General features: G+C 34.0%; 1 protein-coding gene across 1 annotated transcript in view; it reads left to right on the forward strand.

The window, feature by feature from the left end:
- ANKRD13C (ankyrin repeat domain 13C) overlaps positions 1–18,881 on the forward strand; it is a 90,314-nt gene that overhangs the window by 36,320 nt on the left and 35,113 nt on the right. Inside the window, exons 3-7 of the mRNA XM_058717008.1 lie at positions 5,288–5,392; positions 8,343–8,428; positions 9,598–9,643; positions 13,534–13,600; positions 18,291–18,435. Coding sequence (XP_058572991.1) covers positions 5,288–5,392; positions 8,343–8,428; positions 9,598–9,643; positions 13,534–13,600; positions 18,291–18,435 — 449 coding nt within the window. The remainder of the gene's footprint in view (positions 1–5,287; positions 5,393–8,342; positions 8,429–9,597; positions 9,644–13,533; positions 13,601–18,290; positions 18,436–18,881) is intronic.

Below are 18,881 nucleotides of genomic sequence, written 5' to 3' on the forward strand. Positions count from 1 at the left end.
AAGTCCAGTTAGTATCGTTATGACTGTTGCTTTATATTTTGCATCAGGCATATGATATGTGTTTCAATTTAATCTTTGGCTATGACCTTTTCTTGTTCTTTCTTTTGGGATGAATTCCTCTGGCTTGGCATTTTGTCTTGGTCTCTGTCTTCTCTCTGTGTTAGAAAATCCTGTTGTGTTTCCTGTTCCTGTGTTTGAAAATCCTGTTGTGTTTCCTGTTCCTGTGTTTAATGGCTTTATGAAGAAGAGGTCATTTAATGTCCAGGGCCTGGTGCTTCAGGAAGTGTCTCTGGTGTTTGCTGTGTGCACTCTGCTGCTGTATTTTGGCTGCTCTCTCCCTTAGGTCAGTCATCTGCAGAGGCTCTCCTTGCCTGCAATAAACAGTGTTTGGATCTTGGCCAGAATTTTAATAGGTGTGTTGTGGTCTGCCTGTTAAATGAGACCTGATGCTATTTCCACTAGAACTGAAGCTTTGCGGAACTCTTTAGTCAATAGATGAGGTGCATGCAAGGGTTTGTGCTGGTCTTGTGGGGAAGGGGCCTGCTGCTGTGGTCCTTAGGCACATTTGCCCAAGAAAAGCAGCACCAGCAGAACACAGGGGCTGGAGACCTGTTGTAATCAGGTTAAGCAGACAGTGTTGACACTGTGCTATTTACTGAAGTTGGTTTATGCTGAGGGGTGGGGAGGGGGGTGGGGGGGAATGGCACCAGCCAGCACCTTTTTCCCCAGAGAGGGGATCCCATGCTTGCTATCCTCAGGATAGCCCTCCCAGTAGAGCGCATTATTTCCCCTCATGCATCCTAGGTGTTTTTCAGATTGCTGTTTTCACACTGTCTCCAGGTTGCTTGCTTGCTTGTCTGGAACAGTGCTGTGCACTTTGGGCTCTATCACAGTGAAACTTAATGACTTTTAAAACTCCAAACTTTAGGTACCTGGTGTGGCAGGGCCTGTATTGGTCTTCCGGGTGAGGGTCTCACTGTGCTGGGACAGATGCAGGTTTGACCCAGAAGGGTAGTCAGGACAGCATGCAGCGGCATGGGATTTGGACTGAAGCAGGCTAAAGAGCCATTTTCCCAGTTAGCCACCCTCAGTAGGTGCCTCTGCACTTATGCTGAGGAATGGAGGAGTGAAATGACACTCACTAACTCCTTTGTTCACAGAGAGGCAATGGCACCTGTCACAGATACCTCCAAGAAGAGGGAACAGTCTCCCTCCATGTGCTCTAGGCAATCCTCAGATTGCACTGTCTGCCCTGGGGTTGCTTGCCTGACTTCTCTCCAGAAGTAGGGCAGTGCCCTCAGGTCTCTATCCCAGCCAAGCCCACCGGGCTCCAAAACTCTAGTCTTTCCACTCTCTTGTCTTTCTCTATGATCAGGGCTCCCTCCCTTCCCCAGCACCTGCAGTCCTTTTCAACCCCAAACCACTTCTCTGGGCTTCCTACCTTCCTCAGTATGCCCCCCCTCCCCCAGTTGTGCAGTGTTTTCTTTCAGTCCTCAGGTAAATTTCTTGGGTATTTAGAATGATTTGATAGTTATCTAGTTGTGTTTGAGGGACGAGGCAAACCTAAGTTCCTCCCACTATACCGCCATCTTAGCTTCTGCCCCTCTTACCTCTCTTCTTTCAGTAAACATGTTAGCAATCTGCTGGATATTCTTCCATACTTTTCCCCATGTTTATTAACACATACTTACAAAGGTAATTAAATTATTTTCTAAATAATGGGATCATAATACACTTCTGCGTGAGCAGATTCATGATATCATTCAGCAGTACAACGTGGACATTCTTTTACATCTGTTGGGATGGCTTAAATTCATTCTTTTTAAACATGTGTCTTTTGGGGTACCTGGCTGGCTCATTTAGTAGAGCATGTGACTTCTGATCTCAGGGTCATGAGTTCAAGCCTTACGTTGGGTGTAAAGCTTACTTAAAAAGTTAAACAAAATAAAAATGTCTTGTTTCCATTCTTTTTTCTTTCAGTGCTTCATTATGAAAAATTGCATATATTCAGAAAAACAGAAATATGATCACAATGAACATTCAGATACTCTGTACCTAGGTTCAGTGTTTGATAACATTTTGTCAGATTTGCTTTGTCTTTCTCTTAGTGTTATATATATTATTTTTTCTGTTTCGTTTGAAAGTTTCACATAGACATCATGACATTTTACCTCCAAATACCTTAGCATGCATCTCTAAGAATAAGGACATTCTCTTTCATAACCACAATATTCTTATCACTTAAGAAAATTAATATTATAATCTCTAATATCTAATCCATATTTAAATTTTTCCAGTTGTTCCAAAAATGTCCTTTATATGTCCTTTATATTGAGTCAAAACTCAATTAATTGAGGTTTAGTCATTGCATTTGGTTGTTATATCACATTATTTTAATATAGAAAAGTTTGCCTACTTTTTTTTCTTCCTTTATACCTTACTTTTTGAATTGCATGCCCAGTCAATTTGTAGAATGTCCTTCATCTCAGATTTGCCTGATTATTTTCTCATGATGTGATTTAACTTATTCCTTGTATCTTTTTTCAAATTGAAAATTAGCTATCAAGATTTGATTAGATTCAAGTTAAACATTTCTGGACAAACTACTACATAGGTGACATTTTGAACTTTATATTGAATCACATTAGAAACACAAACCTGGTTGCTTTGTCCTTTAATATGACACTATTCTTAAAAAATGGCTGTATAACTCTCAACAATAGCCAAATTATGGAAAGAGCCTAAATGTCCATCAACTGATGAATGGATAAAGAAATTGTGGTTTATATACACAATGGAGTACTACGTGGCAATGAGAAAGAGTGAAATATGGCCCTTTGTAGCAACATGGATGGAACTGGAGAGTGTGATGCTAAGTGAAATAAGCCATACAGAGAAAGACAGATACCATATGGTTTCACTCTTATTTGGATCCTGAGAAACTTAACAGAAACCCATGGGGGAGGGGAAGGGGAAAAAAAAAAAAAAAAAAGAGGTTAGAGCGGGAGAGAGCCAAAGCATAAGAGACTGTTAAAAACTGAGAACAAACTGAGGGTTGATGGGGGTGGGAGGGGGGGGGGTGGGTGATGGGTATTGAGGAGGGCACCTTTTGGGATGAGCACTGGGTGTTGTATGGAAACCAATTTAACAATAAATTTCATATATTGAAAAAAAAAAAAAAGGATTCCAGACCTCAGTTTCCCCAACTGTAAAACAGGGATAATGATGGTACTTACTTCATAGGGTTAGTAAAGATTAATGAATTAATAGAAATAAAGCGCTTAGTAGCTGGCATGCTGTAGGTGTTCAGTAAACACCAGCAACTGTTAGTTGTCTCCTTATGTAAACCAATAAAGCCCAAATGGACAAAAAAAAAAAAAAAAAAAAAAAAAATGGCTGTATATTACTCTAGTGGTGTAGATGCATCCTATTAATCAGTCATTCTCACATGATGGATATTCACTTAGTTTCCAGTGTATTTTCCATTATAAACTGCTAAAATAAACATTCTTATACATGTATTCTTATACACTGCTACAGATGCTCCTAAGTCTCTGTGAAATTTCTATTTTACTTTATCTTAATAAAATTTAGTATAGTTATTCCTAGTGCTGTGTGCTAATATAGTTATTCCTTCTATGACTAGGAATCACATTCTTCTTCCACCTCAGTTAACCTACATCACACTATCATAACACTCATTTCCTTCAGAGCACTTACCATTAACTGATATATATATCTATATATATCTCTATATATATCTATATATAGATATATATCTATATATATCTATATATATCTTAATAGTTTACTTATTTTCTTCTAACAAAGGATGTAAGCGGTCTCTCACTTTTTAAAATTTATTTATTTATTTTGAGAGAGACAGAGTACTAGCAGGAGAGGGGCAGAGAGAGAGAAGGAGAATTTCAAGCAGGTACCACTCTGCCAACGCAGAGCCCAACGCAAAGCTCGAATTCACAAAACCATGAGATCATGACACAAGCCAAAATTGAGTTGAATGCTCAACTGACTAAACCACCCAGACACCCCAAGATGTAAGCTTTCTGATAGCAAATCCTTATCTTTTTTCTCACTGCTTATATCCAGGACTTAGTGCTTAGAAATGACATATAACGGGGACTTAGTTAATATTTGCTGAATGATGGATTGAATGAATGAATCGTTCATTTAGGAAATTTAGAATGGATGGCCATCCTAAATTTCCCATGAGCCTTAGTTTTGAATTTTTTGCCTGTTAATATACTTCTTATTTCTACTTTTTAAGAAGCATATCCTCAACCTATAGAAAGGATTATACCTTAGACTTACTTTGACTACTGGAAGGACTGTCCAGGGGTACCTGGGTGGCTCAGTTGGTTAAATGTCAGACTTCAGCTCAGGTCATGATCTCAGGGTTCGTGAGTTCGAGTCCCGGGTCAGGCTTTGCGCTGATAGTGTGGAACCTGCTTCAGATTCTCTGTCTCTTTCTCTCAAAAATATATAAACATTAAAAAAAAAAAAAATGTCCAGATTTGTTCTTGTAATCATAAACAGATGTTTTCCTCTTTTGGGTTTTATTCTTGAAGTAAAAGAATCGTAACATTTGAAAAGAAGTGTTTATGGAAACATTACTGGTCCTTTTTGAAAGCACATTTTTTTCTGAAATAAATTAGGAAGTTTCCATTTGACATTCCATACATACACGTCCTCTTTTGATCTTGATTAATAGATAATTTGATTTAAATTACTTTTGGGGATCTTGTTATCTTTAGGCTATGAAAATATTTTCAGAATATTCTTGGGAACAATTATTAAGGAACATAATACTTCCTTGTAGAGAGATCCAATTTATTTTTAAGTAATAGCATGGAGACTCCTTGAATCTGAGATCTAAGGTTTTGAAATAATCTTGTTTAGATATTTTGGGCTTTTAAAAATTATTTTTCTCCATAATACAGTGTTTATTTTATAGATCTATTTACGCTAAAATTTGTTTGTTTCTTTCTTTGAGAGAGAGACAGAGACAGAGCGTGAGTGGGAGGGGCAGAGAGAGAGGGAGACACAGAATCCCAAGTAGGCTTCAGGCTCTGAGCTGTCAGTACAGAGTCCAATGTGGGGCTTGAACTCACAAACCATGAGATCATGACCTGAGCCGAAGTTGTATGCCCAACCAACTGAGCCACCCACGCGCCCCTTAAATTTGTTTCTTAAATTCCTAAATGATTTTTATATTTAGAGATTCTAAAAATTGCATGATTTTTGATATTATTACCACTTTATGTTTCAGAATGTGCTCATTTACTTTTGGCTCATAATGCTCCAGTAAAGGTGAAAAATGCTCAGGGATGGAGCCCGCTGGCAGAAGCCATCAGCTATGGAGATAGACAGATGAGTAAGCAACATAAATTATGTTGTTGATATATATGCTAAAAATATGAAGTGATTTCATTTGACATAATTTTCATTTAGGGTAACTTTCCATAGTATGAAAGGTTTGTAGTTATTTGTAAACTTGTATGTGAATTGTTCATGACTTAGGAACTTGAATATTGGGTAGTACACAAAAAGAATTGAGGAATCGTGTTTAAAAGTATGTTATTATTTTTTCTTCTTTTACAGTATTCTGCTCTTGATATTTTTCCATTGTTTTACTTATTCAGTATGAAGTATTTTTAAAAACACTGAGACCCAACTGTCCTTTTTGGCAACTATGTTATATGGGAACATTAATTGGAACTGAAAATAATCACAGTGTGTTATAACAGTTATCTTTTTGCTTTAATTGCTGGGTATAGGCTGTGCTGAAAGTGAGAAGCAAATCTCTTTGTTTTAGTCTTTGAGAATTAAAAAAAAGTCACGTATTTTCTCACGGTATATGGAGTGTTCAGTTACTCTACCTCCCCTATTCCTAAGTTTTCTTTTTTCAACTTATACAGGTCTTATTTATGTCAAGCACATCTCAATAGTTGAAAATTCTATAAAATTTCAATCTGGATGAATAAGAATATTATTTTTCTGGTAATATCTTTTTATAATTTGGGCTGAAAATAATTAAATCTAGCCTTGTGGAAGGAATGGTAAAAAAAAAAATTGGGCAGTTTATTAAAGAAGTGTATAACATTGAACACTCTCAGAATGTTACCATGGATTTAGTTCTATTTGATGCTACATTTTGGGCTCTTATGCTTTAGCTTTTATGTAATCCACATAGACATGTTTGTGGACTTTCTGAACACTTTGAGCAACTTTTAATGGTGAAGTTACATTTGGGCTTAAGATTTAATGAGATAGAATAGTGATGATTTAACAATTACATAGTGTATATATTTTTTGTTATTTATTGTCCTTTCTGGACAAACATCAAGAAGCCCTTATGTAAGTAAGAAACCATACTAATTCTAGAATTATGTCAGGGAAAAGATGAAAATATACAGATCTAATAAACTAAGAATAAAGTCAAAGTTGCAGCAACCAGTCTGAAGAAACTTTCTCTGATGTTTCTAAGCCATTAGCAGAATGGAGAGGAAACCAGATAGATTCCTGGGCTTCTGACTTACACTGAGACTTTTGTGGCTTTCACATAACTTTTTTGTTTTGCACTTGATCTTAGCCAAAAGGCTGAGAAGTGATAACTTTTTTTTTATGTTTGTATTTATTTATTTTGAGAGAGAGAGAGAGCAAGTGAGCATGTGAGTGAGTGGGGGAGGGGCCAAAGAGGGAGAGGAGAGAGAAGATCCTAAGCAGACTCCGTGCTGTCACCATAGAGCCCATTGAAGGGCTTCATCTCATGAACCATGAGGTCATGACCTGAACTGAAATCAAGCCACCCAGGCACCCCAATAACTTTTACTTAGAGTCAGTGACTTTTTACTGAGTCCTTACTATAAAGCATGTATATAGAGTAAGATGTAGAGAATGAAAACATGGTCTCTGCTGTTGAGGAATTATAGACTATTAGGTAGCCCAAGAAATAGTTTTCCTGGAAAATCAGTTACTGGATTTTAATTTAAAAGATTGAGCCCCATAGTAGTTGAGGTTTGCTTTTAAAGTGATTTTCTTCTATAGAGTGATGGCTTGGATACACATTCTGAATAGTATTCCATTGTCAATCATTGAATCATTATATGTCCATAATTCTTCAGTGGTTTTAAAAAATCATTTCCCATCACATGAAATGGAAATATTTAACTGCTAACTTAAAGGATAATAAAGCTAACAACTCTTATGCTACTCTTAAGTATTTAGAAATATTAATATGTAATTCTTAAGTACTTAGAAATATTAATATAAAAATATGAATATGTTTATAATGGTGTTAAATTGGTCTTTACTTTGAGATTGTTTTAAGTATTATGATTTAAGTTTTTGATAGCTTGTGTTACATTAAAACATTCTGGGCATAGAAAGTTACATTATTTGAAAAATCAGAGATAATCTAATATTATAAATTATTACTGAAATATCTAATTAGCAAAATATAATCTAATATTATACATTGTTAGAAAAAACTGTGACCTGTTTCTTTTTTGGTCCGATTTCTGCTAAAGTTTTTGTGCTACAGAACAGTGAGATAATGCTAAACTATTCATCTAAGACTTTTTAGAATTATTTCACTTGAGGGGCACCTAGCTGGCTTAGTCAGAAGAGCATGCAACTCTTGATCTCAGGGTCATGAGTTCAAACCCCATGTTGGGTGTAGTGATTACTAAAAAAAAAAAAAAAAAAAAAAAAAAAAAAAAAAAAAAAAAAAAAAAATTTAAAAAAGGAATTATTTTATTTTAAAATTAATTTAGGATTATGTTGCTTTCCTGCTTTATGCTGGTTGCATGGTGAACAGTGATCAGTGCAGGCCAGTATTACAGATCAGTCTGGGATTTAATTAATTTGATGTTAGATTTGTTGAGTTTGAGTTATCTGTGGTATATCTAGGTAGAACTAAGAAATGGGAAATAATTATTCTGGAGCATAGAAAGAAGTAGAGGGCAGAAAGATCAGATTTAGGTGTACTGAATACTTAAAAAATACTTTATATGGGAAAAGAAGGAAAGAGAAAGATAAGTTGTAGTTATCACTCACGTAAATACTTACTGATAATTAAAAACTAGGAAAACTAGTGTGAATATAAGTTCATGTTGAGGTGTCTCTTCTCAATTTTCCTTGGGGTTCATAACAGTTTTATTAAACTTATTAACATAGTATTTATATCTATATATATCTTTGTATAATAAATAAGTGATGTTTTCTAGCATGATAAATTTTTTTTATAAGTCTTTTTAATTGGGCTATAATTAACAGTCTAGCATGGTGAAAGTTATTTTAAATTGAAACTTTTTAAATTTTAGTTACAGCTCTTTTAAGGAAGCTTAAGCAGCAATCCAGGGAAAGTGTTGAAGAAAAACGACCTCGATTATTAAAAGCCCTGAAAGAGGTAGGCTATATCTCTTTGCTGATCTTGTACCTAAAGAGTAATTGTAAGTGTACTTTAAGGCATTTTTAAAAATGCAGTCTAATGCTTACTGATTATTAAGAGTTAAGAAATGGTTTGTCAAAATCCTGTTTGAATTAAGCAATAATGATAAAACAAAATACTCTGATTATAAGGTGTAAATTTAATTTTAGGGAAGTACCATTTACTTTGAACTAGGAAGGTAGATAAAGAATTACTGTTTTCAGCAAATTAGATAAGATATCTAAGAATAAGGGGGTAAGCCATAATTAATGGCAATAAAAGATTCCCTAAGAGCTGAAGCCACTACCTGCTAGCGGGAACAGCATCTTCTTTATCTAACAAAACTCTTATTATCTTCACGATGGTAGGAGCTGGGTGTGTTGGCTCAAAAAAGGAAGAGAGCTTTGTTTTCTCTTATTCTCTTACACTGTAGTTTTGATGTCTGAAATAACTGTGGGAGAAAGATAGACCTATTATGATAACTGTTTCCTCTTAAGTATGCCTTTTTTTTTTTTTTTAATCTCAAGCGATAGATTTTTTTTGGGAATATTTGATCACAGTAGTTTCCTTAACAGTTATAGGCTTTGCTTTTTAACTTCTACTTTGTAAAATTCAGACTTTTACTATACATCTCATAAGATGACATATTATTTCAGATTTAGTAAACTTGTGTTACCATTTTATAGAAAAAAGTTTCTATTTCAGTGTGTCATTTCGTAATCCATTATGAGGCTGCACAAATAGTCATTTTGGAAGTTGTATTTTTTAACACATCTAAAGTTATGAGCTATTTTTACAACGATAGTTACTGTTATTTTGGCTATGCTGGGAAAATTGACTGTTTATTGATGCAAATTTAAATGCCTGTCAGTTTCAGATATTCCTGTGTGGTTAAAATGGTCTTGTAAAATCCATAGTTGGTGCATATTTTCCTTTGTAGTTAAGTATAATAATATGTGCTATTGTAATGTTTTAAGTAATTTAATCATATGTTTTTGTTCTTTAACTGCAAACTTTTAAACTACTTTCTATTTCTGTCTATAGATCTTTAATGATGGTAGATTTTTTTTTTTTAAGTAAAATATTCAGTAAATAGAAGGACTGCTTATTCAGGTGCATTCAGTAATTATTTGTATTTTGTTTCTCAGCTAGGTGACTTTTATCTGGAACTTCACTGGGATTTTCAAAGCTGGGGTAAGAGTGTACTATGTTTTACTATAAAATATGTGCACTTGCAAAAATGCAAGTGCAAAAATAGCTATTATATGGAAATGTTAACACAACAAATTTGTTACTGGCCCTAAGGAAGATTAAATATTTCTCATCACATTGAATGTAATAGTTATAAAGCCCTGTAGTAATAGTTATCCGAACTTGATTAGTAACTTTTAAGATTCTTATTTTTAAGATTGAAAATTATCTTTTTTTTAGCCAAATGAAATTAAATATTATGTTAATTAAATATAAGCAATTCTCAAGGAGAAGAGAGTAATAATTATGGGATTATTAGATTACTGAATTTAAGGAAGTTTGAAATATAGTACTCAGATCCTGAATGAGAAGAATTTGGTTAACATTATTTGATTTTGTATATGTTGTCAACTTTCAATAATTTTTACCATTTTTATTGTGTACTTTATAGCTATTCTCTTAACATATTTTTTGGTTGTGCACTGTTTCAATTTTTCAATTATTTATAAAACCTTAATCCCTAGATATTTTGCAGTCATTTAATGGTTTATCTTGGCAAGGTAAGTTTCTCTCCTCCCCATTTTAAACCTGAGTCCATTTAGGGAGAAAACCTTCATGTCTAAATAGGAAGTTTGATCCTAGTGACCTTTACTAATTAAACAACTACTAAAGCAACTAAATTTAGGTGTTTTTTTTTGAAGATTTAAAACCAATGTAATCTGTATATAGATTTGAATATAATGAGCTTACATGTGTTTTTTTAAGCATCTGCATTAATTTTTGTGATATAAAGATATTTGAATGCTCAGTGATAATTATAAAACTAATCAGATTTGACAACTATAAAAATCACTGTTAATGTTTCACGAGAATGCTTTCACATCCTTTTCAAAGGATGTGTATATAGAATGAATGATTAAAGTTTTCCTAGTGTGTTTATTCTCTAAATGTAAAGTTTTGATTTGTGAAATAATCAGTTCTTTCCAACATTGTTACAACTCTAGCAAATCAGGTTAGTTTGGGCTCTATCAAAACCAACACATGATTTTGTTACTTTGTAGGCCTACCTTGCCTTTATGCTTTATATATCATTCAGAAGCCCAGGTGTCTTAGAACACTGAGGGAAAAAGGTTTGTAGTGGCTTTGTATAATAAAAGAACTCCAAGTTAGATTGGTTTAAAGCCTGATTACTGTTTTTTTACCCAGTTTTTTTTTTTTTTTTTTTTTTTTTTAAACATCTTTAGAAACCCTAGTCCTGCTTGGTGAGCTTATATTCAAGGTTGTCCCTTGAGTATATTGGCTTTTTAACTGATTCTCTTAGAAACTGTTAGTGGTGTAAATTTAAAATAGTCAATTTATCTTGCTGAGCAAATGTTTTAAAATATTTTAATACTTTTTTTAAGTTTATATATTTATTTTGAGAGAGACAGCGCAAGCAGGGGAGGAGTAAAGGGAGAGAATCCCAAGCAGGCTCTGTGCAGAACCCGACATGGGGCTCAAACTCATGAAACTGTGAAATCATGCCCTGAGCAGAAATCAAGAATCAGACACTTAACCAACTGAGCCACCCAGGCACCCCTGTTTTAAAATATTTTATTTTATTTTATTTTATTTTATTTTTTTTTTTTTTAATTTTTTTTTCAACGTTTTTTATTTATTTTTGGGACAGAGAGAGACAGAGCATGAATGGGGGAGGGGCAGAGAGAGAGGGAGACACAGAATCGGAAACAGGCTCCAGGCTCCGAGCCATCAGCCCAGAGCCTGACGCGGGGCTCGAACTCACAGACCGCGAGATCGTGACCTGGCTGAAGTCGGACGCTTAACCGACTGCGCCACCCAGGCGCCCCTTAAAATATTTTAAAAGTAACATTTCAGTTATATGAAGCAATGGAAATGGATGTAATCACTGCTGAAATTGTGCAAATATCTGTAGTTATAAATATATTTATAAATGTTGCATAATCAAATTCATGATGTAACCATTGAGGTATTTGTTAAAAGTACTGCTTCTTTGAGGATTGATAGAAAAAAGTCAGCACATCTGTTTCATTGTTGATAAAAGATTTTACTGCTTTCATGTCAAAACTATTAGCACCTGATGGTTAGATGGCATGTATAATTCTAAAAACTAAACTCATTGGCTACATTTAATTTAGACACTTGGGATTAAAAAACTCTGAATAATCCCTATTGTTAGATTTGATTAGTAAGCTTTTTTCTAGAGTTTAGGCATGATTCTTTCCATTGTTAAAACTCCTAATATCAAGGTGTGTGGCTGGCTTGATTGGTAGAGCATGTGACTCTTAATCTCAGGGTTGTGAGTTCAAGCTCCACACTGGGCATGGAGCCTACTTAAAAAAAAAAATGAAGGAGGGAGAAGTTATAAATTCCCCTTTCAAACATAAAATGCTAAATAAACATGACAGTTTTTTTTTTTAAACCCTAATACTAAAAAAAAAAAAAAAAAAAAAAAAAAAAAAAAAGGCAGCCCAGAAATAAGAGGAAGTTAAGAAATATTGAGCTCCAGGATTAGGTTTAATTTAGAGGTAGTGGAGCATGCACACCCTTTCTCATACTGTTGTATTTAGTGTTTGGCTGAAAATGGCCTCAGACTTGGTTAACAGCAAATCTGAAGGCAACTAAACTATTCCACCTTAGGTTTTTAGATATAGAAAACCTTTAAATTGGAATCAGAAGTCATGGCTCCTATTTGATGTGGCAAATCACATGTCTTTCATGGGCCTCAGTTTCTTTATTTTATTTTAAGTTTATTTATTTATTTTGAGAGAGAGATTGAGAGAGAGCACGTGCACGCTCACAAGCTTGAGTGGGGAAGGGGCAGAGGGAGAATCCTAAGCAGGCTCCATGCTATTGGGCAAGGAGCCTGATACAGGGGTTGATCTCACAACTGTGAGATCATGACCTGAGCTGAAACCGAGTCATGCTTCATTGACTGAGTCACTCAGGTACCCCTTCAGTTTCTTCATTTTTACATGGGAATAATAACTGCCCCAGATATTACAAATTTTGTTTATGTGTGGATGAAATGAAATTATTTTTTGAAGGAAGTCCTTTATATACTGTAAAAGCGTTAAGTAATTTATAGTATCATAATCATGACTTCAAGTTTAGCATCACGTATATAGCACATTTCAACAGAAAAACTAGTAGTTTTTAAAGTTTCTTTATCTCATAATCTACAAAATATCCATTTTTGAGACTGTTATTTGTATATTATAAATGGAAAACTTTAGGTTTAGAAACTTTTCTTAAGACCAAGGAGTAAATGACAGCAAAACCAAAATTAAAATATACAGACTGTTCATTGTTAAGTTCAGTGATTTATGCTACTTTTGGAGTGCTGTGTTAAACTCTCAGATTATGCTGTGATAATTTAAGATATAGAGAACTTGATTGTTCAGTTTACATGAGGGAGGAAAAGTCATCGTAGAATTGGAAAATGCAAATTGCTCTATTGCTCTCCTGCTATTTAATGAAATTGTATTTATAGGAGTAGATAGGATCCAGGTCCATCAGGTTACCCATTCCTGATGGTTTAGTTGCCATAGGGCACTGTTTTCTCATCTATAATAATGTCCTACAATATGTACCCCAAAGTGGCATTGTATTGACTCTGCTACTTGTGTGTTGGTGGGTGGATGCATGGGCAGAATGGTGAACTACACAGCAATTACAATTGAATAGTAGATATTTGAAGTTGCTCAAAATTGCCTTATATGCTATTTTAAATGGAAAAAGCGATTTTAAAGGAAAATTGTTACAATTTTAGTGAATTAGTAGAATATTTACGTTACTCTTTTTCTAATTAAGAAATTTGTAGTGTCTCAGAACTTCAGGTAGTTATTTTTTATCTTTTCTTTTTAAAAATACAGTGCCTTTACTTTCCCGAATTCTGCCTTCTGATGCATGTAAGATATACAAACAAGGTATCAATATCAGGTAAGGTGATTTGATTTTTTTTCTGAGTAACAGAAAATTGAGATTTATAGGAAGCTTTTCTTTCTGTAGTAATAGGTTACATTTGAATGTACTATTTTATAACTTAAACATGCTGTTATATATTTACACTATTTTATCTTATTTGAGACATCCTACAGATAAGGAACCAAAGACATAAAATCTTGACTAAAACAAAGGTATTAATTCTAATTCAACTACAGACTATCTAGCAGGGAAACAGTGAAGATCATGGTATAATACTGAGAAGATTTAAGATGGTTATCTTTCTGAGCCTGACTTTTTTTAAAGAATAAGTGACCCATAAGGAAGACACAACTCTTGTCCTTTTTTTTCCAACCCTCTCATACCCTTCCCTCCTGTATCCATCCATTCATCTAATCATCTGTTCCTTCTAGTAAAAACTTGAAGGCTAATTTTAATTTTCTTCTTTTTAAAATTAATATTGACTTTTCGATCTAATGGGAAATTATTTATTTTACTCATTTCAGAATTTACTTTTATCATTCTTTATGTCTTTATATTAATACAGGTATGTTTATAAATTGTACATATGTAAATATATAAAACTGGCAAATATGCCAACTTATACATATATATATATAAACACATATTTTAGTATATTTACAAATTATATATATATAATTTTGTATATCTATCTCTATAATTTTGCATATCTCTAGAATATTAATTTTGTATATCTATCTATAATTTTGCATATCTCTAGAATATTAATTTGGACATGTAAGGGTCTAGAACTGGAAGTATCTTGAAAGATTATTTCATATAAACTCTTTATTTTATAGATGAGAAAATTCAGAGAGGTGATGTGATTTTTATAGGAGCATATTGTGAATTAATGACTGGGCCAGGACCTTTGACTTCATGTCTGTTCTTACCATGTCACAAGGCAGAAATTTTAGAGTCAACTCTGAGATTTATTATGAGATACATTGAATTTTAGTGAAGAGATAATCTTTAGTTGAAAGTAAGTTCTAGGGTATTTGTTCTCAAGAAATAGAATTTGAGTAAGGTAGAAGTTTCAGGATTTTGTTTTTAAAAAATAACCTCTAATGACGTTTCTAATTGTGAAAGTGCTTATGTACATTAAATTCATGGTCATTATTAGAAACCTTGCAAAATGCAGAAAAATATGGAAAAAAAAGTAGGAAAGGATTTGATAATTATGTAGATTTACTTAAGCAACCTGTTAACAATATATATGATTTCATCAAAAATTACTCATTAATTTAAAAATGTTTACTATAGGTGCTTGCCAAAGGTAGCAGATAATTTGGGAGAATATTATTATATTCCTTGTGCAACTTTAAAAAAGGTTAGTGTTAGTTCTATTTGATTCCTAGAAAAAAAGGAGGCTTTAAAAAATCATTTCACATTTATATATGACTTTTAAAAGTAAATGATATGATGCATATTACATAATAAATACAGGTAGTAAAGCTGCAAATGGTTAAAATAGAGACATAAGAATAAAAGCCTGAGGGAGAATAATTGTGTCAGAGAATATAGATTAAAAGGAAGTTACTATAATTTAGGGGTGCCTGGGTGGCTCAGTCAGTTAAGCATCTGAATCTTGATTTCATGTTCTCACAGTTGGTAAATTCAATCCCCGCACCAGCCTCTGTGCTGACAGCATGGAATCTGCTTTGGATTCTCTCCCTCTTTCTCTGCCCCTCCTCCACTAGTACTGTCTGTCTGTCTGTCTGTCTCTCTTCCTCTCTCAAAATAAATAAATAAACGTAGAAAAAAAAGAGGAAGCTCCTATAATTTAGCAAGATACTCAGACCTGGGACTTAAAGCAGCTGAGGATAAAGGAGAGATGTGATAGGTTCTAAAGCTGTCATTACTGAAGTTTACCAGGTTAATGGAGAGGCTGGCTTTTAGGACATATTGCAAAAGTTTTTTGCATAGATGAGAAGAATCTAATGAAAAATAATCCATTAACATTAAATAAAAACCTTCAAATGTAAACATCATGAGATGATTAGTTTTTATTTATTTATAATTTTTTTTTAATGTTTATTTTTGAGCGAGACAGAGCATGAGCAGGGTAGGGGCAGAGAGAGAAGGAGACACAGAATCTGAAGCAGGCTCCAGGCTCTGAGCTGGAAGCACAGAGCCCGATGCAGGGCTTGAACCCCTGAACTCTGAGATTATGACCTGCGCTGAAGTCAGATGCTTAAACCAACTGAGCCGCCGAGGCACGCCCGATTAGTTTTTTTTAAACATCACTTCAAATGAAACTGAATTTTAAAGTATGTTCACAGAAATCTTTAAAGTTTACTTTTATTTCATGACAGCCATGTGATCATTTAAAATACCTTTTCTGACACCAAGGAGAAATTAATACTTTAGTGGAAGTAGGAAAGTATGAGCAACTTTATTGTTGAGAATATTAACATTTTCACTATTAATAATTATGAGGTAATCTTATGAGCACTGACTGAAATGATCAGAGCAAAGTTTGCAAACTTTGCCTCATTTCAGGCTTTTCTTGTCTCAAGGCAAACCTCTGTTATGTCCTTTTGCAGTGTTATTTGGCATTCTCCAAGCTTTTATCTTAAAAACAACATTTTCTATTGATTTTTTGGAACATTTTTAGTTCCAATCTTTGCATTTGTATAATTATATATTTTTAATGGCTAATTACATGGTAAAAATAGAATATATTTAGACTCATAGGCTTAAAGCAAGGACTAGTTAAAAATTTAAAATACCATCATGACAAGTTATGTCATTATAAGGCATGTGTAATAAAGCTTAGTAGATCATCTAATATGTCAGGGATATTGTAGAAGATGCATTAGACAGTCTTCTTTCAGTTGCAGATTATAAAAACAAATGAAATAAAAATTGACTATGACTCATTTTAGGTCTAGCTAGATCTAAGGTTTCAAATGTCACCATGTCAGTCTGTCTTTGTCTTTCTGTCTCTGTCTCTGTGTATCTTTCCCTTCACTACGCTTACATCCACTACCAACCCACTACCACTCTCATCCAGGATGGGCAAGAAGGAAATGGATGCAGAAGATTGTTCTGTTTCATTTCGTCTTTTATGTGAGGTATAGAGTTTTCTGGTAGCTGCAGCTTGAAGTCCACATAGATGACTGACATAAAATTATCTGTTCCTTTTTGATATTCAGTAGCCCACATCTTACAGAGGTAGGGGATGAGCCTCTTTTACTGGCATTATTTTCTTACGCCACATGTACAAGTAGTAACAGGATGTGTTCAGTAGTACAGGCTGGCCCCTGGAGGTGAACCAGGAGCTAGAATTCAGCTATAAAGCAGCAGGCAGGATTCAGTCCTACAGGAGTTGGTGACTTGCTTTTTTTAGGGCTTCTTGATTTCATTCTGAGGGGTGTATATATTTTATATGGCTCAGAAAGGAGGCCCTTATACATAAGGTAACCATACTTCCTTGTTTGCTGTTGATTCATCGCTATTGTCCTGGCAAAATTATTAATGGGATCACCTTCACTTTTAAAAGGTACTAGTTTTGTTGATAAATTATATATGACCCCAGTTACTCTTTTTGATGCAGCATATAAGATATGTTCCAGTTCTCAGATATTTTTCTGTGTAGGGAAACCAAGAATGCTCATTCACTTTGCCTAGTCTAGCATGAGAATTGAATAACTTACAAGGTAATGAATTCTTAGAAACTCAGCAGCCAGGGTGTGATCAGCATCTCTTAACTGCTTTGTCAAGCCATTTTTTCGATTAAGGACTATATTTTGAGCAACCAGTAAGAGAGATCCTAATGGGATCTCCTACAAAGCTTGGTACAAGATTGAAACATTTTAGGGTACTTGTGAAGTTTTCCATTCTAGTATTCTCCCTAATTTCAGCAAACAGTGGTTTGTGGAATTTATTTGAGACCAATCCATTGAGCTAGACCATGCCAGGTCTTGGTTATTAAAGACTATGATAAATATACAAGTATGTTAAGTCCGTGAATCTTTGATACAGTAATAATCCATAAATTTTTAGGCTGTGGAGATGTTGGGAAAGAATGGTAATCTGAATCAGAGAAGTCAAACAGGACAAGAATTTGGAGTAAGTTAAATGATTTATCTAGTTGAAATGAAGCAAGGTTTGGTATCAGATGGCTCAGCATAAGGCATAGATGTAGTAGATCAAAAGAGCAAGATTGGAAACACAGTCCTTAATCTAAGAATGTGGTCCATCCATTTCTGTACCCTTTCTATATACTCTGCTGAGCTAGCAGCATGGTCTTATTGGGATCAAAGAATGTTAGACAAGTTTACTTTCCTTTTATGCCCTTCACAGTTGAAGTAACTTTTATGGAGTAGCTGCGGTAAGGGAAATGGTAGGGAACAAGGGTATAGTTAGGGAAATACTTGAACAATATGGAAACAATATATATATATATATTTTTTTTTTTAATTTTTTAATTTTTTTTTGCTGGATTAATGAAGGATTTATTTAGAAAATGAACTATAGGAAAAATGGAATATTATTTAAATATTCTTTCACTGTTTTTAAATAAAATACTTTAGCCTTAACAGTAAATTTGACTTTGAAGTATAGTATTAGTACCTTGGTAGAAGCAATGAGGCTTGTTTAATTATTATGGAGTTTTATCAAAATTTTATGTCAGGATTTCTCATCTACCCGTCTTTCACAGGCTTGACACTACTCTCATAGACTTTACTGACATGAAGTGCCAACGAGGGGATTTAAGCTTCATTTTCAATGGGGATGCGGCACCCTCTGAATCTTTTGTAGTATTAGACAATGAACAAAAAGTTTATCAGCGAATACACCATGAGGTGAGCATGTTGTCTTATCAGTGTTCCTTTAAATGCTTTTGTAAAAATGTATGTATTCAACCAAGCCTCAGTGTAATTGTTTTAAAAGGCATAAAGTATAGGTGAGATGGTTCATTCCCAAAGCTTTCATTTCTTTACTACTAACTTTAATTTTTTTTTTTTTTTTTTTAATTTTCTGTTCTTCATCCTGAGCATTCCAATGAGATTGTTTCTTCATAATTCACTGATGATCTCCTGGTTAAAGGATCTCCAACTTCTCTTAGTTCTCATTTGTAGCTCTCATTTGTTGAACTTGTGCTGGCCCTTTTACCATTTATTATCTTGCTACCTTAGCTTCTTTTAATTTTGCTGACAATCTCTGTTTCCTTAATAGCAACACCTCTTTTGGCTGTCTTTCACTCTTTTTGTACTCTTTTACTATCCCTAACTCTTTGGCTACTTTCCTC

The sequence above is a fragment of the Neofelis nebulosa genome, chromosome 2 (assembly GCF_028018385.1).
Source record: "Neofelis nebulosa isolate mNeoNeb1 chromosome 2, mNeoNeb1.pri, whole genome shotgun sequence".
NCBI lineage: Eukaryota > Metazoa > Chordata > Mammalia > Carnivora > Felidae > Neofelis > Neofelis nebulosa.